Source organism: Nyctereutes procyonoides, unplaced genomic scaffold, assembly GCF_905146905.1.
Source record: "Nyctereutes procyonoides isolate TBG_1078 unplaced genomic scaffold, NYPRO_anot_genome, whole genome shotgun sequence".
Lineage (NCBI taxonomy): Eukaryota > Metazoa > Chordata > Mammalia > Carnivora > Canidae > Nyctereutes > Nyctereutes procyonoides.
The window spans coordinates 7,275,619-7,303,536 of NW_026575042.1; the positions used below are offsets into that span (position 1 = coordinate 7,275,619).

A 27,918-nucleotide genomic window follows, 5' to 3' on the forward strand; every position below is an offset into this window, starting at 1 on the left:
ATCTTCTGTATCTTGATTTTCTCCTTGGTCCAGTGTATTTTTTTAAAAGGATGGTATTGAAACCTCGGACTATAATTGCGAATTTGTCTTTTTCTCTTTGCCAGGTCCACTGGTTTGATCCTTCATAGATTTAAAAGCTCTAGTATGGAGTGCATAAACATTTAAATTGTCGGGTCTTTTCATGGACTGCTGTCTTACTATGAAAAAATAGTAACAGTGTTCTGTGGGTTTATAACATGTTTTTACACATGTAAAAGTAAACTGTATGACCACAGCAACATCAGAAGGGGAGAAATTGAAGAAAATTTAGGCATCTTATTTTTAACTATATATTTCAGTCGTCTTCCTTATCAGATGGTTTACCTGAAATGACATTTATTCTCCCTTCCCCTTGCTTTAGTTATCAGTGAGGCAGTAGAAATATGAAAGTAAGTGGAGTCCTTAGAGCCGCACAGAGGGGAAATGCCTCCACACAGCCTTGTGCTTCCCACCCATTCAGCAGGCTGTCACATCCTCTCTATTGAAATGGCGACCAATGAGGAGGAAGGTTTTTTTGTGGATTTTCAGCGTTTTCCTTTATGGGAGATGGGGATTGAGTGTTAGATTTGGGGTTTCTCACTTGCTGTCATGATCATGGTTTCGTGGTTATTCACACTTCATTGTACTTCACAGACATCGCATTTTTACAAATTCAAGGTGTGTGGTAACCCTACACCTAGGTAGGGTTGGCACCATTTTCCCAACAGCATTTGTTCAATTCATGTTTCTGTGTCGTAATTTTGGTAATTCTGGCGATAGTTCAGACCTTTTTATTATTGCGTTTGTGTATGATACAAACTGTGATCAGTGATTATAATTCACTGGAAGCTCAAATGTTAGCATTTTTTCACAATAATTTTTTTTAGTTAAGGTTTTTTTCAGATTTAATGCTATTTTACACTTACTAGACTCTAGTATATATGTGTGTGTAAACCTAACTTTTATGTGCACTAGGAAACCAAAAAGTTCATTTGACTCCCTATATCGTGATGCCCCCTTTACTATGGTAGTCTGGAATCAGACCCCAGTACCTTCGAGGTGTACCTGTGGTGGTTTTAAGGGCAGGAAATCAGGCATCACTTGGATGCAGTTATCACTTCCTGTGTTCTAGGAGCCTGCACCGCTGTTTGAGCTGGCCATGCTCGCCCTGGACAGTCCCGAGAGCGGCTGGACGGAGGAGGATGGTCCCAAAGAAGGACTTGCCGAATACATTGTTGAGTTTCTGAAGAAGAAGGCTGAGATGCTTGCAGACTATTTCTCTCTAGAAATTGATGAGGTGTGTGACAGCCATTCTTAGGCCTTTGTTTTATTCTTCAGATAGGAGTCAAGTTCTAAGATAATCCAAGATCAGGGCAAGAAGGCTGTTGTTCGCTCCAGTTAGAAGTAGCACGTGACATCCATTCACGTCTTCACTCCCTATTTGCATTTCTTGGTTACACAACTATTTTCATATCCATTCATGCCCATTCCTGTGCCTGGGGTGAAGGACTCAGGGGAGAGCGGAGTCCACAGTGCCTACAGGCCACAGCAAATGAGATGATGCCAAGCCACTTGATTTTCCTTGTTTCTTCCTTTTATCCCTTAATCTTTGGGGCTTTTCATCTCGATGTATTCTTTAGTTGGTGAACATAGCGAAAGAACAAGTTGTTTTGCTTCATGTCAATACAAAAAGCTTTTTTTTTTTTTTAAGATTTTATTTGAGAGAGAGAACATGAGCAGGGAAGAGGGGGAGAAGTAAACTCCCACTGAGCAGGGAGCCCGACATGAGGCTTGATCCCAGGACCCTGGGATCACAACCTGAGCTGACGGCAGGTGTTTAACCAACTGAGCCACCCAAGTGCCCCAAAAAAGCTCTTTAAGTACCCTGCTCTCCTGCCCCCAGTGCCCTGCTCAGGTACCCACTCACCCAGAGTGCGGGTATGAGGACAAGACCTGGAGGAAGCCCTGGGGAAAGGGAACTGGATTCAACTCTAACATTGTATTTCTGGTTTCCCTGTCCTGGCCTTTTCTCCACAAACAGGAAGGGAACCTGATTGGATTACCCCTGCTGATTGACAACTATGTGCCCCCTTTGGAGGGTCTGCCTATCTTCATTCTTCGACTAGCCACGGAGGCAAGTGGTCAAGCCATCCCTAAGTGTGTGGGTGCATGTGTGTGGGCTGGAGGGCAAGGGCACAGGGCTGTATCTTCACGTGGAATGAGGAAGATGAAAAGGATGAAAGAGCAGAAGGCCCCACCCCCATCCCACCTCCCCCAGCAGTATTCAGCAGTTCCAGGTTACAAATTGAATGCCTAAACAGTTAACATTTAAAAAGCTGTGATCTCCACTTGGAATGAAATGTGTTTATTAAAGCAAGTACCTATGTTGAGGTATTAAATTCTCTCCTTGGACTAGGTGAACTGGGATGAAGAGAAGGAATGTTTTGAAAGCCTCAGTAAAGAATGTGCTATGTTTTACTCCATTCGGAAGCAGTATATATCTGAGGAGTCGACCCTCTCGGGCCAGCAGGTACTGTGGTGATCCACATTAACACCCGGAACTGGAATGAACCCTCACACAACCTTTAGGAAGTTAAATTCGCTGTCTCTGAATTCCTATGATTAGCTAGCTGTACACAAAAAGGGCCTGAGTGAATGCACTTCCTACTACTGCCAGTGAACATCATAGTCAGGATCAGACACTGTTAGATCCTGCTACAGTCAACACTTCCTCCCGAATGGAAACCAAGTTTCCACGGGAGAAAGTCAGCCTTCTTTTCTCCTTATCTCCTCTCCCACAATCAGGCCTGTAGGATCCCTAAGAGGGTATTTCAACCGCAGTAGGTAAAACAGCCCATTGTAACCAGCAGGACTTCAGGCCTAGTACACGTCAGTCAGGAAACCATGAACACTGGGATGTGAGAGGGGTAAACGCGGAGGCTTGTGACATCTCACATGTCTTTTCCAGAGTGAAGTATGCGGCTCCTCTGCAAACCCCTGGAAGTGGACTGTGGAACACATTGTCTATAAAGCCTTCCGCTCACACCTTCTGCCTCCCAAACATTTCACAGAAGATGGAAATATCCTACAGCTTGCTAACCTGCCCGATCTGTACAAAGTCTTCGAGAGGTGTTAAACACGGTCACTTGTGGACTCTGGGATGTGCAGTTCTTGCACTGTGTCCTGACAAGGATAGGTCTTACGGTTGAAAACTCCCGTTTGCCTTCTCACTAGAAGCACTCTTTCACAGTTGATGGACTAATCAGAAATAAATTGTCAAAGGCGTCCTGACATGATTTCTTATTTAATTTCATCACACTTGAAAGGTGTTCTAGATCCATTTTCCCCTATAGTATACCTCATTATGGTGAAGAATCCAGTAGTTTGAAAGCCCTTTGGGCATCTGATAAGAATTCTAAAAAGGCCTTGAGATTCTATAGATCTTGCTTTGGTTTGATTCTTTGTGTATTCTGGTACACTTCTAATATCAGGTGATACAAATTATGCTGATTCACATGCCTTTGAAAAGAGATCCTTGACGTAAAAGAGGCTCTGGTGACAAAGAATATGGAGAAAGCTGAATTGATAATCTGTTACTACCTTAAGTAACCAAAGCTAATTAATTTATTTGTAATGAAAAACTTGGAAGAAGACAAAATCCTATCAAGTCTGTAACTAGTGTGCACTTTAACTCAGCCCCCTTTTTAATGGCTGTGAATACTACCAGCTTAAGATAAAGTTGTAGTTATTCTTGTCTGAAGAATGAGCTTGACGTAAAAACACAAACGTAAGCTGTAGGTGCCATTACAATGAGCTGCCTTAACGCTAGCATGCGTTAACAGAAATGTGCAGTGAGCACAAGGAGGAATGCCTACAGTTACTGAGGTAAAATCCAGACTGTGAAGAAGGTTCCATAGAAAAGAACGGGGAACTCTACCTAATGAACACATGGAGCCATTCTGTTTGGAGACTGGAACAGAAGAGACAAATTTGTTGTACCACAAAAGGGGCAAGTCAGGTTCTACCACGGAGAACTTCCAAAAGAACTTCCAAGAGGCTCCGTGAGCCCAGCGGGGCATAGGCTGAGCGGCCGGGCCAGGAGGGGGTCTCCATGGCGTGCTGGCTCACAGGACCACGTCCTCAGCCTCTCCCACAGCTCCTGCTTGGCTGACTGCTGCTACGACTAGAGAGAATTTATAGGAAATCTCTTCCATTCAGGACAGTGGTTTTCATATTTTTAAAAAGGCTAAATGTTCTGAAGGAGGGGGTATTTTGTAGAGCTCTTCTTCATATTCAGATTAGCTTTAGCATCTGGTTTCAAGTCTAATGTATCTGTCTAAGGAGACATTAATTCACTAGACTTTCCCCAGCATTTGTTCTGAAGCTACAACCACCATCTCCATAAAACCACCTTGATTCTGAGGGCAAAAGAGAATAACAGATCTTGCAAAGTGGCCATGCTGGATGATGAAAGCCTCTTGAATTGGGTGCCTTTAAAGATGAAACCAAAGTTCTTAAAAAGCTGTATATTGCAGATCCTTCTCCTTGCAGGGGAGAGAAAATAAGAGGGCCAAGATAAGGGGTGGGTGTGGCTGCCTTGATTTGTCTTGAAGCCTTCTCTAACAAAAATGAATGTGTCAGTAGCCAGCTGTGGTCAGCAACAGGGTGCGTTTAATAGTCTTCAGGCCGACCTCCCCCCACGTCCTGCCCGCTCCCCTCCCCACAGGGCTCGTCTAAGGTTTCATTCCACAGATCAGCAGCAGATGAGATACTTTACATGAGACACAGCACGGCTGATGTTGACGACGAAGGGGCCCTACTCCTACTTTAAGAGTGTAAGGCTTTGGACTTCCCCGGCCACATGCAATAAAGCAAGTTTTATATACACTCCCCATAAATCTTTTTCTAACATTTTCTTATATAAATTTAAATATTTTACAAAAAAAGGCTTTTCCTCCAAACATAGAAATTTGAGTGAAACATATATTCCCTACCTGTGAACTTGTTTCTTCACTAAAATATAAAGGCTATCTGATATTAAGGGTAAGTGTCTTTTGACTGCTGGAGATGACTGAAGTCTGAATTGCACCGTGGAGAAGGCACTTATGTTTTCCGAGGTCTCCAGTCACGTTATCGCATTGGGCACTCACAGAGTTGCTGTCCTCCAGAACCTGTACCAAGGCCTCCGAGTGCCCAGTCACTGAGGCAGCTGGGGGAAAATGGTGAGTAAACTTGATTCTAAAATTATGGCATAAAAAATAAAAACAGCACGGACCAGTTCTCAGTCTAGAATCAAACTACAAACGAAATCCAGAGTGTTCATTCATGAAGATTCAAACCTGTTTCATTCTCTCATAAATTATAAAATACAAAGGTGGCTATTTTAATGACAAATCTCGAACAGTACTGAAGGGGGTCTGTGTCAATGGACAAAGAGTCAGTCCGTCCGGATGGGACCTGAGGGGCAGCACCCGAGCTGAAGGGCAGCCTCCTACTGCTGTGCCAGAAGCGCTGTCCTGTTGGCCTTCATCTTCTCCAGCCGCTTGGCCAGGTGGCTGTTGGTCATCTCCATCTCCTCAATCTTGTCCAGTGCTGTTCGTAACTGCAGATAAGGAGAGCCTAGTCACTTCACATGGTCACACCCAAAACCCAGTGTCACTTCAGCCGCCCCCACCCCCACCCCCAAGAAAAGGAAACAGAAGCACTGGGCCACCCCATGGCCTTGTTTCTCTTCCAGTGAGACTCAACAGGGACACTGAGCAATCACAGGTCAGACTGCAGGTGGAAAAACAGACCGGCTCTAAAACACAAGGGAGATTATCCTTTTTCTTAGTCTCTGACCAAAACATAAAAGTAAATGGCAAGTCATTGCACAGGTGAGAAACCGACACAGAAGAGTAAGAGACTCCACTGTAGCTCCCCTAAGATGGGACCCAGGATTCAATTCCCTAGGCCACAAAGAATCTTTTCTTTTAGGAATGTGAGGCTGCAAAAGCAGGTACCTCCCGCTGGAGCTTCCTCTTTTCAGCCTTCAGTTCGTCCTCCACTTTCTCGGCATTCTCGGCAGCGGTCTTATACCTCAGCACCTGGCCCTCGAGCCGGCTGATCTGTCAACAAGAGAACGTGGGCCTCTGCTAATGGGCACTGGAGCCCCTTCTCGCAGCCACAATGGAAACACCGCGTCATTACAGATCCCGAGTCATCCCCTCACAGTGAGTCATAGGGCCTCTCAGACCCCGACAGCTATTTATAGATCCAGAAATGTCCCCAGAGAGGATTACAGCTGGAGAGTCATTATGGGGCCAATTTCCCATGTTAAGTTTATGATGAACATATTGTTTAAGTGCCAAAGTAACACTGCAGGATGAGATTCACTAAATGGAAAAGCTTTTAGACCTTCTGAAATGTACAAAAAGGAATTTTCAAACTACCGTCTTCCTGAAATCTCTTGAATTATCTGGAAAAAACAGAATTACAGCCACAGCCTTCTATGTTTTGACAGCCAACAGAAGGCTGAAGTGCCCTGCTCGGTTTTTCCTGCTGCCTTCTCCACTTTAATACAGAGCTTTTCTAGAGACACCTCCCCCCCCCCGCGCGGAGGCAGCCCAGAGAAACCTAGGTACTCCTGGAGTTAGCCACTCAGAAGCAGGAAACAGACATGTTTCAAAGGGGGCTAAATCACTTGGTAGTGTACTGAGAAGTACTTACATTCTGTTCCAATGTGGTTATATCCTGTTCTGCTTTTGAAAGCTTAAATTTGTATTCACTAATTTGTCTATTGGCATCTCCTGGAAGAGAAGAGAACCTGTGTCAGTGCAGGGGTGCTCTAAGGCAGTGACCACCTCTGCTGCCCAGGAGGGAGCTGTGCAGCGGAAGCAGACAAAATCCAAAGGCCTGAAGGGTGGCCTTGGCACTTCCCACAACGTGGGCCCTACGGCGGCTCTCCTGCAAGAAGCTCTAGTACCCGATATAAGCATCCTTTGGACCAGGGGGTTTGGAAGAAATTTTACTCTCCAGTCCATGACGTGTGGAGTTTGAACTTTGGGCTAGGAGCCCTGTCAGTGCATTGGCGGCCCCCACCCAGCTCTTGTGCTGGGTGCCGCGCACCGTGCCCCCCACCCCACCCCAGCCTCTGGTTTTCCTCGCCATCCTACTTCCCGGGCTCCCTTCGGCAGCTACACACCAAGGGCCCTACTCTCCCTGCCTCTGTCAGGGCTCTCCTCAGTCTGGTGGAACTCCTCCTTCCATGCTGCAGTTTACTTACACTGTCTTTTCTAACACTGATCGTGCTTTCTAAACACTGTACATAGGGGGACGAGCCAGCTCTGCCTTCTTCAGCTACCTTGATCTTGCCAAGGGTTTTGTGCATGTGCTTGATAAACGTTAGCCGAAAGATGCTTTTCAGTAATGTGATTCTGTGATGGGTGGACTTCTAAATCATTAGTTGTACTTCTAACCTAAGAAGTCAGTCATTTAAAATGAGAAGTTGAGGGGTGCCTGGGTGATTTAGTTGGTTAAGTGTCTGCCTTCGACTCAGGTCATGATCTCAGGGTCCCGGGATCAAGTCCCACATAAGGCTCCCTACTCAGTGGGGAGTCTGCTGCTCCCTCTCCCTCTCCTGTGTGCACTCTTTCTCTCTCTCAAAATCCTTAAAAAAAATAAAATGAGATATTAAAAAGTTCCCTCCAGCAAATCATATTTAACAAAAATCACTCTGAAATGATTATAGGGTAGAATCATAAGGCCTATAGGAGATAAATCTAACCTATCTAACTTAACCTTTCTGCTTTTCCACATCACTGAGATTACAACTACTTATATATAATCTTCCGCGAGAGGATCTTCTCAAGAGTAGTTATGGTCACCTGAAAAGTAATGGGGCTATAAAACTGCTCCCAAGGCCTTTCTGGCAGTGACAGATAAGAGTTCCTACTGCTGAGCTCTAAAACAGAAGTTTCAGGATCTGTTTTTTTTTTTTTTTTTTTTTTTTTTTAATTCTCCATCCCAACCATTTACCGATTATGACAATGTGCTGCTTCCTTCTCATGGCAAACCACCCTTTCCTTCCTGTTTTCAAGAGTGTAAGTCCTTCATCTCTGCCATTTGGTGCTTACCGTGAAATTCCATTCTACAATACGATGCTTATGTCCCCAGAGTTCGTTTGCCAGCCAGGCCCAGTCTACCAGGTCCTGCTGGGCCCACCTCGTTCTACAGCTCACTCTGGGTCCTTTCCAGATACCAGCTCTGTAACGCTCACCTGCCATAGGAGCATTCACACAGATGGCATGCCCGACCCCCTCAGTGTGGCTCCTTTTGATTTTACTGCTTTAAACCAATCTCTTTCAAATCTACCCCTGCCCTCTCTCTAAGACTGCTCACAGCCACTGTGCTGGTCCAGCTGATCATTATAGCCTCCCAACTAGTCAGCCTGTCTTCATCACACCCGTCTTCATCTATCCTCCATGCCAAAATATTTCTAAAACAAAATATTCAACAGGAAGTATCATGAGGGTCTCAACTGATACCTAATAAAGGACATGACACTAACCTCAAAAGCCAGTATTAAGAGTATTAATAAGCCTTAAACCAAGAAGCCTTTTCTGTTTAGCCTAATGCAAATTATTTAGATGAAAAGGCCATGGAATAACCAATATTTAAAAATAAGTTATCAGAAAAACCACAATTTAAATTGAAAAAAGTCTCCCCTTTCCATGAATGACACATTATCTAATTATATATGAATAGCTGCTGACCTTCCCCCCTCCCCCCACCATGGAGATTACTGTGAACGCAGCAGGCATTTTAAAACAACATGGGGTCAAAAGAAAGGGAGAAGGGCTGTATGAGGTAAACTGAATAGGCTTACTTTGTGGCCTGGTTTTAAATTACATCTATAAAGATTAATGGTTAATAAGAAAACTTCTGGCAAACTTCTGAAACAATTCAACATTCGTGTGAGTTCCAAACATACCCCTCCACTATCCAAGAGAGTTTTTGCAAGAAAAATGGAAGGGCACCGTATGGGAGTTCAAAGGTGACCCAGCTGTGGAAGAGGACAGTGCCAGGAGGACGCTGATTCCAAAACATCTCTAGAAATCATGGCAAGGAGGGGGAAGAGCACTAATCCAGGTTCTTAATCCAGCCCCTGAAGCACAGAGGCTCCTAGAAGCCTCAGCCTGGCCGCACCACCCATCAGGAATCCATTCTGGGCTGCTGAGGACTAAGCAGTCTTCGTAACTGCTCCCCTCGAGAAACAGGCATCCTGACCCTGGCAGCCCCCAAGCCGTTGCGTCCCTGGAACAAAGCCTCCCTCCCGGGCGGCACTGCCCACCGGGCACCTACTCTGCATCTCGATGAACTGCAGGTCCGAGCCGTTGTGCAGCCCCGCCAGGTCCGCAGCTGCATTCTCGCTCCGGGAGCACTTCTGCCGCTCTTCCTCGAGCTGCAGCTTCAGCCTCCGGATCTGAAACAGAGAGAGAGGTCTGTCACGAAATCCACAGGGCCGGTCCTCGGCCACCCAAAACTGGAGCGCCCACCATGGGGCCAAGGCCAGGTGCGCTAGCCACAAACTGAGTGACGTCAGAAGAAGCGAGCTCCAGGACCACGTGTCCCCATCAAAGCCGCCCTGTTTTATGTAGGCTGGTGGAACAGCAGGTCTGTTCAGCGTTTTTCACTGCTCTTATTAAATTCACTTTTTAATAAAATTCCATGTGCAGTTAGATGGTTTTGTTTTCTCTTAGAATTAGGGTAAATATTCTAGGTTAAATATTTAGGAAACAAATACCAAAACTTGAAGTCAATTAAATATTAAATGTTAAATTAGTATTAAATATTAACACATATATTAGGTGAAATATTTAGAAAACCCTGTGTATGCAGAAATAATGTATCAAACACAGTTGATCTACCTTACTTTATCCAAAATAAAGGATGTTCATAGTAGCTTATTCATAATAAGCTGGAAATAATCCAAATGTCTGTCAACAGGAGCATAAACTGTGGCACATCTGTACAGTAGAATTACTACCCACCAAAAAAGGGAAAAGCATACTACTGATATGTGCAATGATAAGTATGCCACACGGAAGATGCCAAACAAAAGAGGAGAAGGACACACTGTGTAATTCCAATTATTTAAAACTACAAAATGCAAACACTAATCCACAGTGACAGAAGAAAGCCAGTCAGCAGCTGCCTGGAGAGGGGGAGAGGAGGCTCAGGAAGGAAGGCTTACTAAGGGACACCAAAACTGGAGAGTTATGAATACTTTCACCATTTGGACTATGGTCATGGTTTCATTAGTATTGTTATGGCTTGAGTTGTATCCTTATGTAATTCATATGTTGAAGTTCTAACTCCCAGTACCTCAGGATGTGAACTTACTTGGAAATAGAGCCACTGAAAATGCATTTAGTTGAGATGGAACAGGATGATCCCCAATCCAACATGATGTCCTTATAAAAAGAGCCATATCAAGAGAGACAAACACGTACAGAGGAAAGATGATGTGAAGACATGAAGAATGCTATCTACAGGTCAAGGAATGCCAAAGACTACCAGCACACCACCAGGAGCAAGAGAAGTATGGAACAGATTTCCCTTCACAAGCCTCAGAATGAACACTGCTGGGCAACCCGGTGGCTCAGCGGTTTAGTGATGCCTTCAGCCCAGGGTGTGATACTGGAGACCCGGGATCGAGTCCCGCATCGGGCTCCTTGCATGGAGCCTGCTTCTCCCTCTGCCTGTGTCTCTGCCTCTCTCTCTCTCTCTCTCTCTCTCTCTCTCTCTCTCTCTCTCTCTCGCTGTATCTCTCACGAATAAGTAAATTTTAAAAATCTTAAAAAAAAAAAAAAAAAAAGAATGAACACTGCTGCCACCTGACTGCAGGCATTTGCTAATCTCCAAAACTGTCCAGACAGGAAATTTCTGTTGCTCTAAGCCACCCAGTTTGTGGCAATTTGCTATGGCAGCCCTCAGAAAGTAATACAGTAGGTACATTTGTTTGTACACTTTACGTATGAGTGGCTTATTCTACACCAGTTATACCTTAATGAAGCTGTGGGGTTTTTTTATTTTGCAAACTAAAGAAACTAAAACTGAATCAAATGAAAAGGAACTCTGGGCTGAAAAAAGACAAGGCCCAGTGGACACAAGAGTCCCCCCCACACACAGAGAACAAGGAGATTGGTGAACAGACATATACTGCATGCTGAGGCCCCCAGTCTGGCCTCAGTTCCCAGAATGCTCCCAGCAAGACTGCTCCCTGCACTGAGCACGGGGGGGATGGCTCCGTGCAGACCATCCATCTAGTCTAGTAAAGACCAACATTCTCATGTCAAAATTTCCCAACAAAACACCCAGCCGCATCAGCCTTACAAAGATAGGGACATCTGCTCAGAGGTGCCCATCAGCATTTTAATTCCGCCCCCACCCCCCAAAACTTAGGGCCAAGTAAATATACATCAGAGAGCATCAGGAAATAAACTATGCTAATGGAAGGAAACAGCAAAGAACAGTGACAAACTATCAATATCCTCCGATATTGTGAAAATATCTGCATCCTGGAAATGACTGCAGAAACACAAGCCCAATGGAAGTATTCAAAGCTAAAGCTGAAACAATCTTTCAAAAGTAAAGCAAAAGAGATAAAGGGATGGACAAATAGGAGAGAAACAAAAAAGTCAAAGCACTGGTCCCAGAGGTGTACTGCCCCCTCCTTCAGAAATCAGAGCTGTGTTTTCCTAAATGCCTACAGGTCTTGCCAGCATAGATTTGGGGAGCACTACAGCTCAGAACTCCAAGGGGGACTGAGCCTCCCCAGGCCTCCTTTGCCTTTCATCATCAAGGGTCAGTGTGATACTCAGGGTTAAAGGGGCTTCCCTAGCTGGGACCCTGTCACCAGTGGTCACGGGGAAGCCCGGGCATTAAGACCAAGTGTGCCACACCCCAGTGGGGAAAGGGCAAGCCCTGTGCTAGGAGGAAACCCATGCTCCCCAGATACCCCTAGCCTTTCAACATCTGCCCTGAGTGAACCGGGACTAGTTTTTCATTAACCCCATCATAATTATATCCAACTCAAAGCACTCATCCTCCTGCACTCTTCCTCGCAGGGCTCTCTCTGCACAGCCACCTTCCACCTCTGCATCTCTCCTAACCCCGCCCAATGCCTGAAACTCAGCCTCTGAATGGTCCCTTCACCTAGTGCATTAGCAGAAACCCACTCTCCCCTGAGAAGCCTGTTCCCTCTGCAGCCTGCTGACCTTCTAGCAAGTTCTCCCACAGCCCTCCTACCACTTAGCCTGAGAATGGAACACATGACCTGCTTTCTGTGCTGTTGCCCAACTTATTCTCCCTTGGTACTCCCCTAAAATTCCTGCTTCCAGACCTCCTCCCCTCCAATTCCACATACCAACCACCCCTCATCACGGCTATCACCCCACTCCTCTTCACCATTCAGTTCCTGACCCACACTCCCTCTCAAGTAAAGCCTGGATACTTTCAAGATTCGTCTAGGTAGAGGCTTTCTCCTATGACTGATGGCAGTATCTGGAACACGTCCTCTCCAAGGATCTTGCCATCTATCTCCTTTTGCCCTCACTACTCTCCCCAGGCACATACTAGAGCTCCCACTAGGCAAGTGCAATCCCTGCATGAGTCAGTCCCATTATCCTCTCTCTGACCTTTATATTCCTGGTCTTTCCAGCTCCCTCTCAGGACCCCAAATCCCCAAATCCTTCAATCCCACTGATATTTCCCATCTTCTTTCCCCTGGGTCTTGACATCTTCCTGGATTACCCATTTGCCTCCTAACCCACGTAATCTCTGGGGCCATCATTATCAATATTCTTGTGCACACGTCCTCACCTCCTCTGCCCACAGTTACACTCCTGGGTGTACACACCTGCACCTATGCCCGCTAAATGTGGCTAGAGAAATGCATAGACTAAGTGTGTTCACACAAACCTCTAGCATACCATCTAACTTACATGTTCATTACATCTATTGTTTATTGTCTGGTCTCCTCCCACTAAAATGTAAGGTCTATTACTGCAGGGATTATTTAACTGATTTGTTCACAGAAATATGCCAAATGCCTGGAATAGAGCCTGCTAAGTGGTGGAATCTCATTCAACATTCAAACAACTGAAAAGGAGTTTCAAAAAGAGATAACAGAATATAAGAGGAGAAAACCAGTCAAGAAATTTCCCCAGGATTGAAGATAGGAATTCCTAGAATTGACAACTCCAAATCACATCACTGTGAAACTTCCAAACACTAAGGAGGAAGTATGATAATAAGCTGCTACAGAGAGGAAGGAATCACATACAAAAGATGAAAAATCTGAATGCCCTTGAAATCCTCAACATACTGGCTTCTGCGGAAGCCAGAAGACAATGAAGCAATTTCTTTAAAAAAAAAAAAAAAAAAGATGAAGGAAAATGATTCCAATGAAGAAAAATTCTATACACAAACTGTTAAGTAATAGGGTAAAATGAAGACATTTTCAGGCCTCCAAAGTTAAGAAAAATGTATAGCCAATGAACCCTTTTCTCGGGAAGTTACTGGGGGATGTATCAAGGAACGAATAAAAAAGGAGGAAGTAATAGGGCATTACAAAAAGGGAATCCAACCTGCACCACAGGCAGAGGAAATCCCAGGTGGCAAGGACAGGCAGGCCATTATGTTCTCACGGGGCCAGGTCTGACGCTCCAAAAGTCAACAAGCGGAACTGAGATAATATTTGGCACATGTGAAAACACTAAGACAAGATTTAACTACTGCTGCAGACATGGCAGCTAAACTGGTAATAAATACACAGGAAACCAAGCAGAGGCAAAAAAAAAAAAAAAAAAAAAAGCCACAGTATTAACTCTGGGGGAGTTGGACCTGTGAAGAGAGAAAGTTGCAGGGCTCCATGGCAAGTGGTGCTTACAAGTCCTGATAACATGCACAGACCGGATGCACACTATGCCTTCACTAGGAGGATGGGATGACAGAGGCTAGATGGTCATCTTCCAGAGGGGTGTCAACAGACCGTGCCCCAAAAAGAACCATCAAGAAACAACGGAACCTATGAGATAGAAATACACCAGAATGGTACACATGGAAATTTGCTAAACCAATAGGAATGGTCGGGGTGAAGGTGAGGAGGCAGGGCACAGAATTCTCCTCTTCACAACAAGCTTCAAAGAACTATTTAACTCCTTAAACTCCATATCCAATCAATTTTTTGAAAAGAACAGGAAACAACAAATATGAGTTATCCTTTTGTCCTTCAAATCTTGCTTGAGTACTGATGTTTGAAATAAGCACATTTCTTTTTTGTGTACATCTTCATTCGCTAACATTTTGCCATTATTTAGTCCATTAAATCAACAGGACCTTCCAGTGAGAAGAATGCCTTTACCTGTGATAGTAGCTCTTCCTTTTCTCCAGCAAGTTTTCGTAGCCTGACATCTAAAACAAATGGAAAATAAACTAAATTTGTGATGATACAGTGCCGAAACAATTATTCATGAAATTAAAAAACTGCAAACATTATCTGATAAACAACTTCTAGCTCTCAATATCAAGAGAAATGAAGGCTTAAGTTAATGGTGCAAAGGAAATGTACTTAGTTATTTAGCGGTTGTGTATTTGTACACAACTGTTAGCTATCAAGGCACTAAATACAACATTTGCTCCCAAGGGCAGTGATTTTCCATTTAAGACAAACCAAAGTACAAAGATCACTTCCTTGTTTCAAAAATGTGCAAGCTTTCACCAGCAGACAGACAACTCAAATACCGGGGTGCTCTCACAGGCTTAATTAAGCCTCACAGGAGCAAACAAAATCTGGGAGAAAAGACAGGCAGGGTAAGAAGGGGCCCAGGTGGAGAGGCTGGAAGAGAGAAAACAGGAACACAATGCTGAAGGAGCACAGACCCACACAGGCTAGTGGGGGAAGTGGAGACCAACTGTGAGCCACAGGCAGGCAGTCAGTAGAGGACTGATCTGGGGTGTGGCTGCAGGATTGCTAGGGCTCACTCCCAAGCAAGCCTTAAAACAAGCTCCTTACACTGAGGGGGACCATAGATGAGTAAAAGCAGCAGCTGACAATGAGCCAGTGCCTCCCACAACCAACTAAGGTCACGACCAAACATAAGAACTGGTTCCCCCAGTACCTTCCAAATAAGCAGAGGAAGCCCTGGACTGCCCCCAGCCACACACTCAGTGCCTTTTCCCCCTGCCTCGCCTGGATCCTCTGCTGTATCAAAGTGTTCCACTATGTGTTTACTAACTCTGAAAATGTCCCACTCCTCTAGGAAACCCATACAGAATGAAAACAAAAGAAAAAATATCTTTTTTAAATTAAAAAAAAAGTGAGCTGGTGGCTGAGTATCCATGCAATTTTCCTTCCTCTAGAGCAGAATTCTTAGTGGAGCCAATGGGTAGGCATCTGTGTGGCTTCCTGGGAGAGGTGTTATTAAAGTCTCAAAAGCTTAAATTTAAGAGGCTTAGATTTTAAGAGGTTCAGAAACTCTGCTCTAGAAACACTCCTCTAAGATCTGACTTCTTGGTCATCTGTTTCTTGCCTTAAGAAGCGCAGTGGCCAAGAGCTACAGAACCCTGGGATAAGTAGCAGAGCATAAAACCAGATTCTCCAGGAAAAAGAAACTTAAAACATACTTGGGAAGTCCCCTACCAGCCCGCTGGTTCCCTGGGACACATGTGCTGGATCATGTCTTCTGGGAAGGTTTGTATTTAAGTACAAAAGCAATGTGTATACACCAACAGTGCTTCTATCCAGGACCCTTACAATGACCCAGATGCTGGTTTCCCAAGATCAAGGATGCCTAAAGACAAGGTGCCCAGATTTCTTCCTGCTAAGAATTTAGATAAACCTCAGATGGCCCTTGTGTTATTTTTGTTATCCGAGATGGGATATGAGTAAGCCAGAAGTCTAATGGGACAGTGAATCCAAGTCAACATAGCAGCAGGCAGCATCTTACCTAGTGGACCTTCTCCTGCGGACTCCAAGACCTGAGCAGCCTCCTGAGACACCACGGTGATGGCTCCGACCACTGGTTCATGATTGACATCACCATTGGGAGTGCCATCAGGAATTATAACTAAGCCATGTTTCTGTGGAGAAGGAAAAAACCCACATCACAAAACATGGCCCACGTGGAAGCAGTATGCTCTGTCGGGCAACTCTGTGACCATAGTTTTGCCACAGGTAACATCCGGTTAGAACTAGTGACATAGAATATAGCTCCGTAGAAGAAATGACCGAAACCTACCAAATCTGCATTGAAGAATGAACGCTGGTTTGTCTTCGGGCTGGGAAAGATAACAGGATGAAAGGAAGAAAGAATAAAGCAGTGAGGGATTGAACTCCAGGCTAAAGCTAACATACCTCTCCTGTCTTCACTGTCTCCTTCAGGTCAGCCAGCTCCTCTCTGAGCGTATCTCGCTCATTCCTAAGGCAGGCAATGTATTCTTTCTGTTTCTCTAGGGCCTGGTTTTAGACAGGGTAGCAAGGGAAAGAATGGCACAGAAAAAGAGCAAGTGAAAGAAGTAGCAGAGAGCACCTAATTCAAATAAACAAAGATAAGGGCATAAAAGACAAAGGAGTAATAAAAGCTTAGAAACTGGCAGTTAGATATGGGAGGAAATACAAGGTCATATGGACACACATCTCCACAGGAGACTTTTAACAGAAACTGGTTAATCGTGCATCAATTCGCCAAAACATGCTCATCACATCAGGCAGGAGAACTGATCTTTCTTTTCCAGTTGATGAAAAAAAACAGGAAAAGGAAGATGAAGACAGCAGTAATATTAAAATAAAGTTTTCCTTACTGATCTCCTTACTATAATCAAAACAAACAAACAAATACACTTCATGTTTAACTAAAATTGTTCATTCAAGAATACAGTGAAAATTCTTAATTACAAATTAATTTTAAAATGTTTTAATTAAAAAAAAATTTTAATGGCCCTGGAAGAAAAAAATAACCAGTATGCACAAGCTATCTTACTTAAATATTGGCTGTAGTGATTGTTCTTCAAGCAGTATGGCAAAATATTCCTCAAAAACCACTTACTTCAAAATAGCTATCTCGGGATCCCTGGGTGGCGCAGCGGTTTGGCGCCTGCCTTTGGCCCAGGGCGCGATCCTGGAGACCCGGGATCGAATCCCACATCGGGCTCCCAGTGCATGGAGCCTACTTCTCCCTCTGCCTGTGTCTCTGCCTCTCTCTCTCTCTCTGTGACTATCATAAATAAATAAAAATTTAAAAAAATTAAAAAAAAAAACAAAATAGCTATCTCCAAAGTGATTCCCAAGGACCTATTTTTTTTTGTTGTTGTTGTTGTTAATTTAATTAAATACAATTAAAAATCATCTGGTTTCTGGTATACCCTTCTAAATGGGAAAAACAAAATTAAAACACTGACAAAATAAATGCAGCCCACCTATGGAGTGCAGCAGAGTATGGGTTTGGGGATCAGGCTTTTGAGTCCTGGCACGTACTAACTTAACCTATGCCTCAGATTTCTCATCTGAAAAACAGAAGGGACAACAGCAGTACTGCCCATGTACATAGTGTGAGCACTGATGCAGTGCGAGAGTCCCAGGGAAGGCTCAGGGAAAGCCCACCACTTTTTTTTTCTTTCTTTTTTTTTTGGGGGGGGGGGGAATATTTGTTTTATTTTGTTGTTATTTTTAAAATTTTCCATAACTATTATCCTTTTTCTTATAAATTTATTTTTTATTGGTGTTCAATTTACCAACCTATAGAATAACACCCAGTGCTCATCCCATCAAGTGCCTCCCTCAGTGCCCATCACCCAGTCACCCCCACCCCCCGCCCACCTCCCCTTCCACCCCCCGTAGTTCGTTTCCCAGAGTTAGGAGTCTCTCATGTTCTGTCTCCCTCTGTGACATTTCCCACTCATTTTTTTCTCCCTTCCCCTTTATTCCCTTTCACTATTTTTTATATTCCCCACCACTTTTTTTTTTACTTAGATCTCCCTTGCCACTGCCTGAATCACAACTGTCAGAGCTGAGACCAACAGTGCAGAAGTAAGCACATGCTTCGGTCATCGCTGAAAAATCAGATCTGTTCTATGTAATGAAATAACCCAGAATTCAAAACATACCCCAGGCAAGCAGTCTATGCAGACACCTGACAGCCAGACTATTTTGAAAAAGCCTTTCTCTACACAAGTGTTCGTATATTTAATATTTTCTGCCAACAGCCCCATTAGGCCAAGAAGTTAAACTACAACAGGTAACTTTCCTCTCAGTTTACAGGGTTAGAAACCAAGCCAACTGCTTCATTACTGATTAAATCATTACAGTCTTACTGTGCACCCAAACTGGCAATAAGTAAATAAGGGATGCTAGCAACCACCATCCATGTAGCTCCAACTATATCGTATGCAGTGCTACAAAGACATGTAATTTTGCCCTAATATATTTACAATTTCTCCCTTATACATCCTGCACTTGTTTTATCTCCATTTCACATATCAGAAAACTGAAGCTCAAAGAGATGTTTATATAAATATAATTTTTCCCTCTCAAAGTTGCAGTAAGTGGCAAAGCCAGAAAGCGAATCCAGTTCTTTTTGGTTCCAGTTCAGTTTGGTTCCAAAACCTTTGCATACTTTTCTATGTCACAGTCCCAAGAAGGCCACGATTATGTTTCCTTACTGTCATCCCAGATGTTGCTGGAAAAGTAGTCTGTAAGGGCATGCCCAACCCATACTCACCCAAACTGCAACACCACTATCTGATTTCCTTTCAGCAATTTACATTCACACCATACGGCATGTTTTGCCTTTATATTAATAATTTGAGTTTCTGGCATCATGAGGCATTTACCCTAACACTGCAAGCTAATATTACCACTCTATTACATTAATAACAAATGTTAATATCAGGACAAAAAAGCACAAAGCAATACTTTCCCATCTGTTGACAGACACTTTAACTTCTGTGGGTTAGATATTTGTGGGTTATTGGTAGCTGCGTGCATAGTTATGCCATGCATCACCACATATAACCGGTCAGTGATCATTGCCACAACATGCTCTACATAAACAACACCACTAAATAAATATACAAGATCTCTTAGGAACAGACCAATTTGAAACTAGAAATTCTAGCAAATGCCAGAACATGCCATTTGCCCCTCTTCCTACATCTTATAGCAATGGATTTTATCTCTACTTTCAAACTTTTTTATTTCATCTTCCCAGAATTATGGACGGGAAAATAAAATACATCCCATAAGTTCTCCCCTTTCACCACAAAGTTTGGAGGCTACCAAAATATCTTATAATTGGAGCAAATGTATTCACATTGGCTCTGAAGTCCTCTGTAGAACCTGACCATAAAACCACTACCCTGTGCTTGCATTCAATAATAGCTCTTACAGTAGATTCCACCAACACCCCCTCCCCCTCCAGGATAAAAACTACATGCTTGTGGGATCTAAGTAATTCTTTACCCTTGACCTAACCTCAAATTCTAGTGTCAAGAAGCCTGAAAGTTATGTGTAACAGGCTGAACTTAGGGGGCAACAGGTTATTTTTCCATGTAATTGCACGGGGCCAGAAATATCTTTAGTCAGAATGGGAGTGAGTCTCATAGTGGGCTATCCAGTCCTTTCTATGTACTTATTCTACACATCACCACTTGGAACTTGGAACTGCTTTAGGGCTACAAGCATGACTACAAGGACTGATGAAGGAGAACCAAAGAAAACCAAACTCTAGCATGAGAACAATGGCCATGTTCCTTTACTAACTTGCTAACTTTAAATCTTGAAAATGAAGCTAGAGACAAGTGATATATTAGGTAGTCAAAGTCACTGACTATACTGAAAATGTGTCTTATGTAAGTCATGGGAAGACCACATCAGGATGGCTGCCAGAAAAAAACAGAAAACAGAAAAAAAAAAAAAATGGAACCCTTATGCAGCGTTGATGAAAATGTAATATGGTATAGTTGTTGTGGAATACAGTCTGACTATTCCTCAAAAAACTTAAACATACCATTGCCATATTATGCAGCAATTCCACTCCGTGTTATGTATAAACCCAAAGAAATGAAAGCAGGGTCACAAAGAGGTATTTGCAAACTCATATTCACAGCAGCATTATCCACAATAGCCATAAGGTGGAAGCAAACCAAGTGTCTGTCCACCAACAGATGAATGGATAAACATGGTACGTACAATGAAATATTATTATTAAATTAAATATTATTCGTCCTTAAAAAGGAAAGACGTTCTGACACGTGTCCCAAGGCAGATAAACCTTGAGGACATTATGCTAAGTGAAGTAAGCCAGTCACAAAAAGACAAAGACTCTAGGATTCCACTTAAATGAGGTACCTAGAATAGTAAATCCATAGAGACAGAAAGTAGAATGATGGCTGCCAGGTGCTACTGGGAGAAGGAAATGGGGAGCTGTTTAATGGGCACTGTTTTGTTCTGAAAGATGAAAGAGCTCTGGAGATGGATGGTGGTGATGGTAGCACAACAGAGTGAAGGTACTTAATACCACCAAACTCTACACTGAAAAATGGTTAAAGTGGTAAACTTTACATTATTATTATATTATTATTATTATTATATTATTTATATTTGTATTTTACCACAATTTAGAAAGTTTCCTAAAAAGTCAAAGGAAGAACCAACTATCGATACATGCAACTTGGATAAATCTCAAGGGACTTATGCTGAGTGAAAAACATAACCCTAAAGGGTTAAATACTGTATGATTCTATTTATATAATAGTCTTATAATGACAAAATTACAGAAATGAGAAAGATTAGTGGTTGCCGGGATTTGGGGAGGACTAGGGGAGGTAGTAGATAAGGCTATAAAAGGGCAACGGAAGAGATCCTTTGCGGTGATGAAAATGTTCTGTATTTTGCCTATAGCAAGGTCAATATCCTGGCTGTGATACTGTATTACAGTATTTTTTTTAAGATTTTATTTATTCATGAGAGATACACACAGAGAGAGAGAGAGAGAGAGAGAGAGAGAGAGCCAGAGACATAGGCAGAGAGAGAGAAGCAGGCTCTATGCAGGGAGCCCGATGTGGGACTCGATCCCGGGTCTCCAGGATCATGCCCTGGACCGAAGGCAGATGCTTAACCACTGAGCCACCCAGGCATCCCTGTATTACAGTTTTTGCAAACTGTTACATCTCGGGAAAACTGGGTAAAGAGCATACAGGACCTCTCTGTATTACTTCTTACAATTGCATGTGAATCTACAATTACCTCAAAAAAAATTTTTTTAAGTTAAACTTTTAAAAATAGCCAAAGGATCACATTATTATATATCATACAGAAAGAAGATAGCCACTTATTCATTCAATAATGCCATAGATACTTAAAAGTCAAATAATTTGTCTTAACTATAAGCACATCTTTTTGGTAGGAAAAAAACATCTTTTTTATTTTGAACAGCTATTTTATTAGAATGAGTGCTTTGGGGTTTTCCTATGGCTGATCCAAAATAATCAGTTTAAATACTAAGATAATTATACAAAATAGAAATCATGGACGTACAGATCCATGCTAAAGAATATTATGTTAAGGTCCTAAACGGAAACCATTCTAGATAGTGACCAGACTCTAATGAACCCTTACAAATTACCTACTTTGTGCCATACATTTTTTTCACATCTCACTTTAAATTCCCCAAATAAAAATGTAAATAAAATCAGCAGTTCATAGTCAAAATCTCACAACTCTTAACAGTCATTAATTTTTATTCCAGAAGACTCTTCTGGCTTTGGGTGGATTTTTAGAAACTCTGTATTTAAATAGTGGAAACTCCTAAAAAGTAAAAAACAACAACAATAAAAAACCCTCTTAAGATGTAATTTTGTTTTCCATATGCTTATTAATAATAAGAGGATAGGGAGGCACCTGTGTGGTTCAGTTGGTTAAGTGTCTGCCTTGGGTTCAGATCATGATCTTGGGGATCCTAGGATTGATCAACTGATTGGCCCCCTCTGGGAGTCCTTGCTCAGCGGGGAATCTGCCTTGCCCTCTCCCTCTGCCCCTCCCCCCCTGCTCCTGTGCTCACACTCGGGCTCTCTCAAGTAAGTAAATAAAACCTTTAAAGAATAATAATAGTAGGGATCCCTGGGTGGCGCAGCGGTTTAGCGCCTGCCTTTGGCCCAGGGCGTGATCCTGGAGACCCGGGATCGAATCCCACGTCGGGCTCCCGGTGCATGGAGCCTGCTTCTCCCTCTGCCTGTGTCTCTGCCTCTCTCTCTCTCTCTGTGACTATCATAAATAAAATAAAAAAAAAAAAAAGAATAATAATAGTAAGAGGACAGGTCCTTGGAGATATGAAAAGAACTGGATACAAGCACCCTCCCCACAATGAAGGGTATGACTCAGAGGGCTTCTCATCCAGGCATGTCTATCACAGGTGTTCTTGGGGATCTTTGCCAACTTTTCCCTATGCCACCTAACCTCAAGCAGAACAAATCTTTCTATGTTCTCAGGACAAGGGTTTCCTCTCTCTGCTTCCTCCACCATAGCCCCTCTCTGACAAGGTAAGCCTCTGGCAGCTATGGCTGTGTGGTACCAGTGCAGAACAGAGAGCTTATTAAGCCATGAGATGGGGTACGTGTCAAAGGGTGACACAGGATGAAATGGTGGGAATTTTTCCAGCCTCCTGTGCACTTGGAATCTACCTAAAGTGCTTAGCAAAAGAAGCACTGAAGACTTTCCTTATCTGGGCCCCTGCTCTGGGGAATCATGGGGTTATAATTAGAGATGACGTCATGGTTTGGCAAATCCAACAAATCTTACATTCCTATTCACTTCCGTAACTAAATTGATGTTAATCTCTTCCCATTTTATTCACCAAGGATTTATGGGATGGTAATTACTTGTCCTCCACCCCCCACTCACTGTTCTCTTGCTTCTCATCCAAACTTCTTGCAATGTAAGGATATCAAGTTACCCACAGAGTTTGAATTAAACGCCTGTGGCAGCTTCTGGATAAGAATCCTGGGGAAATAAACTTCCCTAGAAATTTCCTAGTTTGTAGGTTTCACAAACCCAGAGTCCACTAGAAAGAAGAGTTCTTTCCAGGCATAATATTGAGTTTTCCCCTGGGAGTTTTTTTTCTGTCTCCTGCTTATTCACATTTCAGTGTATAAATGCTCAAAAATAACAGAAAGGACAGATTCTTATGAATCTCTAAGTTAAATTATATTGGTCTATTCCTTATCAATGGGCTTCAGACCAAAGCCCAATTTCATTTCATACCCTAATGTTTTTATCTTTCCAAAGAAGTGTCTCCTGAAGGTCAAACACCTCTTTTGTCATGGTGTCTATTTTCTGCTGCATTCGTTGATTCTCCTGCAGAGGAAAGGGGGAGAGAATAAAAGAGCAGAAAGAAAAAACGGTTGGGGTCCGAAGGAGGAAAACAGTATAAAAAATAAAGCTGATAAATTTAACAAAGGGAGAAAGTAAGTCTGTGATGAACAAGAGAGGCAAGAGCTGCTCACTAAAGGGAAAGATGACATCCAGTGTCTTGGCCACAGGCCTCCTGCTGGCTTGCCCCAGGGGAAGTGGGAAGAGCTGCTGCAAACACAGCTCTGAGGCAGCAAGCCAGCTAGGGTTTCTGTGTACATGCAGCTCCATGTGTGTACTCTTCCTCTGATTACTGCCTTTTCTCCAAACATGGAACAACTTCTAGAGAAGGAAATTCAGATTTGCTTAGGAACACATGATCCTTATCACAGAGAACAAGCAGTTTTAAACTTTTTTTTAAGCAGAACTAAAAATACAAGACATATCTCAGTTTAGTCATTTTGAATTTGTTAGCAGAACCTACAACAGCAAGAATATCATGAATTCGAATGAACAGTCATATTTTTAGTCTAGTTTTTTAGAAAAACTAGAATTTAGCATGTAGCAATTCTTAAAATAACAGTTCTCCTTAGGCAACAAGCCTCAATTTATACCCTTTACTGTTTAACAGGTTTTCTTTTAAGAATTATTAGTAAATGATCATCTCCCATTTTCCCTACTTACACATTTCTTATATACTTTACAATGAAAGACCAAAAGGCATTATTTTGTCATATCCAAGGTTTTCGGTTATACATAGACATAGGTATTAACATCTAAGAAATGTTAATTCTAAACATAAAAACTCCTAAAACTAAGGTCTTTAAAGTTTGTATATCCAGCACCCTTGGCTTTTAAAGAAACCAGTGACAAGTTATGGGAATCAAGCATTATACAATTCCTCTTAAGCATAATCATCAAATTAACTTACCCAATTCTGACTTAAGCTACTGAATTTGAGAAGCAGCTGCCAAAGTAGTTTTATTATTCGTTTGAAATCAAAAGTGGGGGAAAGTATATATCTTAATTAGAAAAAGAAATAATAAGTGGCTGGCATATTGACACACAAAAAAGAACACAAAAAGCCAAAAGAGAGGAATACACAGTATTTTTAAATACCAGCAGGATACAAAATTTAAATAATATGCTTCATGCCAAAAATGGAAAAACTAGGACAACTAACTTCAGATGTAATCTGATAATTTCAAAGGGTTATGTGTCTGCCTTTAGAATTCACAAACTCTACCTGCTTTCAGCCAGCTACATTCAATCATTCTCAAGAATGAAGAAAAGTAACACAAATCCACATACAGAAAAGTAGTCATTTCTTTTCCTCTATTAAGGTTTTTGCAAGTCATTTACAGGGTGAGAGATTAGTGGGGCAGGTCCATTGGAGGAAGAGAGAAAGAGGGAGCAGAACAAAGTGGGGGCAGGGCAAGTCCTGAGCAGCAGGAATATGGATGAGTAGGAGTGTGGTGCAGGAGGCATTTCTCAGGGATCATTAGGAGCTGGCCTTCCTGAAATCACACTCATGTCATCAACATTAAGTTAACATAAGACACCTTTGATAACCACACCAAGACAGTGGGCAGGATCCTGTCCCAGCATACTTATAAAACATGAGGAAAAACCTCAAGAGGAAAAACCACATTTAAAAAAAAAAAAAAAACAGATGCTCACAAGGTAGCAGGAACAAAAGGATAATAAAGGCTTTTCAAAGATTTCTTGGTGGACCCTACTGGTTTGCATTCCTGAGATGCTGCCAACACCATGGCACTTGGGGTTCCTCCAGTAGCACAACCTGCCAACCTTCACCTTTTTGTATGTAAGGTGTCTATCTTGAGCAGTCCTTTCCTTTAGCCGCCTCAGAAATAGATCTACCTCAGTCAAGATCAAATGTCTCACTCCCCAAGAATCCTGTCCCAGCAGACAGCATTCACTACATTCCAAAGGTTAATGGTACTTGTAATTTTGCCTTTTGCCCATTTTCTAAGATATCTTTAGGAAAGAATATGCTTAGGAATAAAAGATAATTACAAAAGCTTTTGCTATTGCAAGGGGGAATGTTTATAAGGTTGGTAGCATTAATTTTTTAAGCCTGACTCTATGTTTCATGTGTGTGAAATTTTAGGGTACAGCCAAGATGAAGAGACAAGGAAACTGTGGCATTTTAACTCCCTTCCCTCCCAACATACACTCCTTTGTCACATTCAATGCATTTTGTTCAAAATTAAGTATTTCACAGTTCATGCACATACCTCAATAAGCTCATCTCTCTGTCGAAGGCCTTCTTTAAGTTCATCCATCTTATGCTGCAGCACACTACACATATGTTTCTGCCTTTCTAACTCCTGTTAAGAAACAAATGATACAACTGACACAGATAATGGCACATGACAAACTGGAACATCTACAATATAGTAATACAGAAGTTAAGTATGACCTCCAGAAACACACTTGGACTTCCCATGCCTGATAACTTAGAAAAATTCTGAAAAAAAAAAAAAAAAAAGAAAAGAAAAATTCTGTTTTCTATGGAAAGATTCAGAAAATTAACATTTTTCATCTCCTAGGACCATACATCTAGAAAATCCAGACTAATGGGTGGCAAAATTACTAAGAACAATGAGATGACTTAATAAAGTAACAGGTTATAAAATTAATATGTAAAATTCAATAATCTGGGCGCCGGGGTGGCTCAGATGGTTAAGCGTCTGCCTTTAGCTCAGGTCGTGATCTTGGGGTGCTGGGATTGAGCCCCAAGTCAGGCTCCCAGCTCAGTGGGGAGTCTGCTTCTCCTACTCTCTCCCCACTCTCTCTGCGTCCCTCTGTCTCAAATGAATAAATAAGATCTTTAAAAATAAACAGATCAAATTCAATAACCTTTATAAGTATAAAAATCTAGAGAGAAAACATAATAAATGCAATATCAAAGAATAAAATTTTTTTATTTTTTATTTATTTTTTTCAAAGAATAAAAGTTTTTAAATGCATGTGTAAACTTACAAGAAATACTCAAAATCAATATGAGGAAAATCATATAAAATATTCCTGAGGGACAGAGAAGGAGAACCAAACAAATAGAAAAGCACACCATCTTTTTGGATTAAAAAAAACTCAGTATCATAAAAATGCCAGTTCTCCCTCAAATTAATCTACACATTTAATGCAGTCCAAATAAAAATACCGTTAGGTAAAAATACCATTAGGTAAAAAATATGCTTATTAATAATAAGAGGTAAAAATACCATTTATCAGAGATTGATAAATTGATTATAAAGTTTATTTGGAAGAAAAATATAAGAAAAAACAGCCAGAAAAAAATACTAATAATGAAGAAAGCTAGCCTTACTAGATATAAGGCCTATATAATTAAAACATTGTTTGTAAGGCCTTATGAATACAGACAAAAGTAGAATAGAAAATCCAGAAATACAGCCAGTTACATGTGCAAATATATTAAGCAACAACAAAACAAAAGGGGCATCCCAAATCAATAAGAAAAGATAAAAGAGTTTTATGTTAGTGAGGCTGATATCCACCTCGCACTACAAACCCGGACAAAGTTCAAATGAGTTGGAAGTTTATAAAAGGAAGAGACAGAAGGAAAGGATATAGTTACTTGAGAAAAAAAAAATGAGTGAATTCCTATAACCCTAGTAGAATAATGTCATTAAAAAAAATGACCTAAAAATCCACAAGCAAAAAAGGGAAATGGATAATAAGTTAGACTACATAAAAACTTTTGAATGGCAAAAGAAACTCTAAGCAAAATAAAAACACAAATGATAAACTATGGGAAAAAATTACACCTTATATCAGAAACAAAAGGTTACTGTCTCTCTGTAAATCCACTTTGATGACTCCCCAGCCATCCCGACAAAAATGCAAGATTTATGTAGTACATCATTTTTGCAGGACTAGTTTTAACAGCAAAAGACTGCAAATAATTCAAATGTCCATTAATAGGGAACTGATAGAATAAACTATACTGCAGTGCACACCATGGAATAACTATGTGGTAATACCAAAGAATGAGGAATACCCACAATCATAAGGTGATAAAGAGCAAGGTGGGAGTAGTATTTATAGTATGCTACCATTTTTTTAAGAAACGGAGGATAAAAACATACATATTTGTATATATTTTTTCAAATAGCAAAATATATTTACCCTTTTAAGCTAAAAAATGGAAGGATGAAGCATTTATGATTTTAAAAATCCCCTCAAGAAATAGGGATGAACAGAAATAGACAAGTGGCTTCTTTGAATACATTTTCTTTGCTGATTTGACTTCAGATATAAATATCTTATGTAACTGTAAAACGAAATTAAAGTGAAAGAGCAATTCCTGATGAAAGCAACCCAAGTGTCCACAGACAGATGAATGGATAAACAAAATGTGGTACATACATACAACGGAATATTAGGAAGGAAATTCTGACACATGCCACAACACAACGTGCATAAACCTTGAAGGCATTATATGAAGGATAATAAGCCAGTCATAAAAA

General features: G+C 41.8%; 2 protein-coding genes across 16 annotated transcripts in view; one reads left to right on the top strand and one right to left on the bottom strand.

Annotated features, from left to right (window-relative positions):
* MLH1 (mutL homolog 1) overlaps positions 1–3,303 on the top strand; it is a 48,506-nt gene extending 45,203 nt beyond the window's left edge. Inside the window, exons 16-19 of the mRNA XM_055321686.1 lie at positions 1,151–1,315; positions 2,060–2,152; positions 2,435–2,548; positions 2,987–3,303. Coding sequence (XP_055177661.1) covers positions 1,151–1,315; positions 2,060–2,152; positions 2,435–2,548; positions 2,987–3,154 — 540 coding nt within the window. The 3' untranslated portion in view covers positions 3,155–3,303. The remainder of the gene's footprint in view (positions 1–1,150; positions 1,316–2,059; positions 2,153–2,434; positions 2,549–2,986) is intronic.
* A 1,613-nt stretch (positions 3,304–4,916) lies between these two features.
* LRRFIP2 (LRR binding FLII interacting protein 2) overlaps positions 4,917–27,918 on the bottom strand; it is a 112,350-nt gene continuing 89,348 nt past the window's right edge. For 11 of the 15 annotated variants that reach the window (XM_055321670.1, XM_055321674.1, XM_055321672.1 and 8 more), the window contains 9 exons: positions 25,663–25,755; positions 23,318–23,410; positions 16,418–16,519; positions 16,011–16,143; positions 14,426–14,475; positions 9,361–9,481; positions 6,727–6,806; positions 6,021–6,125; positions 4,917–5,620 (listed from right to left, as the gene is read on the bottom strand). In XM_055321670.1, the coding sequence (XP_055177645.1) occupies positions 5,510–5,620; positions 6,021–6,125; positions 6,727–6,806; positions 9,361–9,481; positions 14,426–14,475; positions 16,011–16,143; positions 16,418–16,519; positions 23,318–23,410; positions 25,663–25,755 (888 nt within the window). In that variant the 3' untranslated portion in view covers positions 4,917–5,509. The remainder of the gene's footprint in view (positions 5,621–6,020; positions 6,126–6,726; positions 6,807–9,360; positions 9,482–14,425; positions 14,476–16,010; positions 16,144–16,417; positions 16,520–23,317; positions 23,411–25,662; positions 25,756–27,918) is intronic. The other 4 variants (XM_055321679.1, XM_055321680.1, XM_055321684.1 and 1 more) reach the window with 1 other exon arrangement.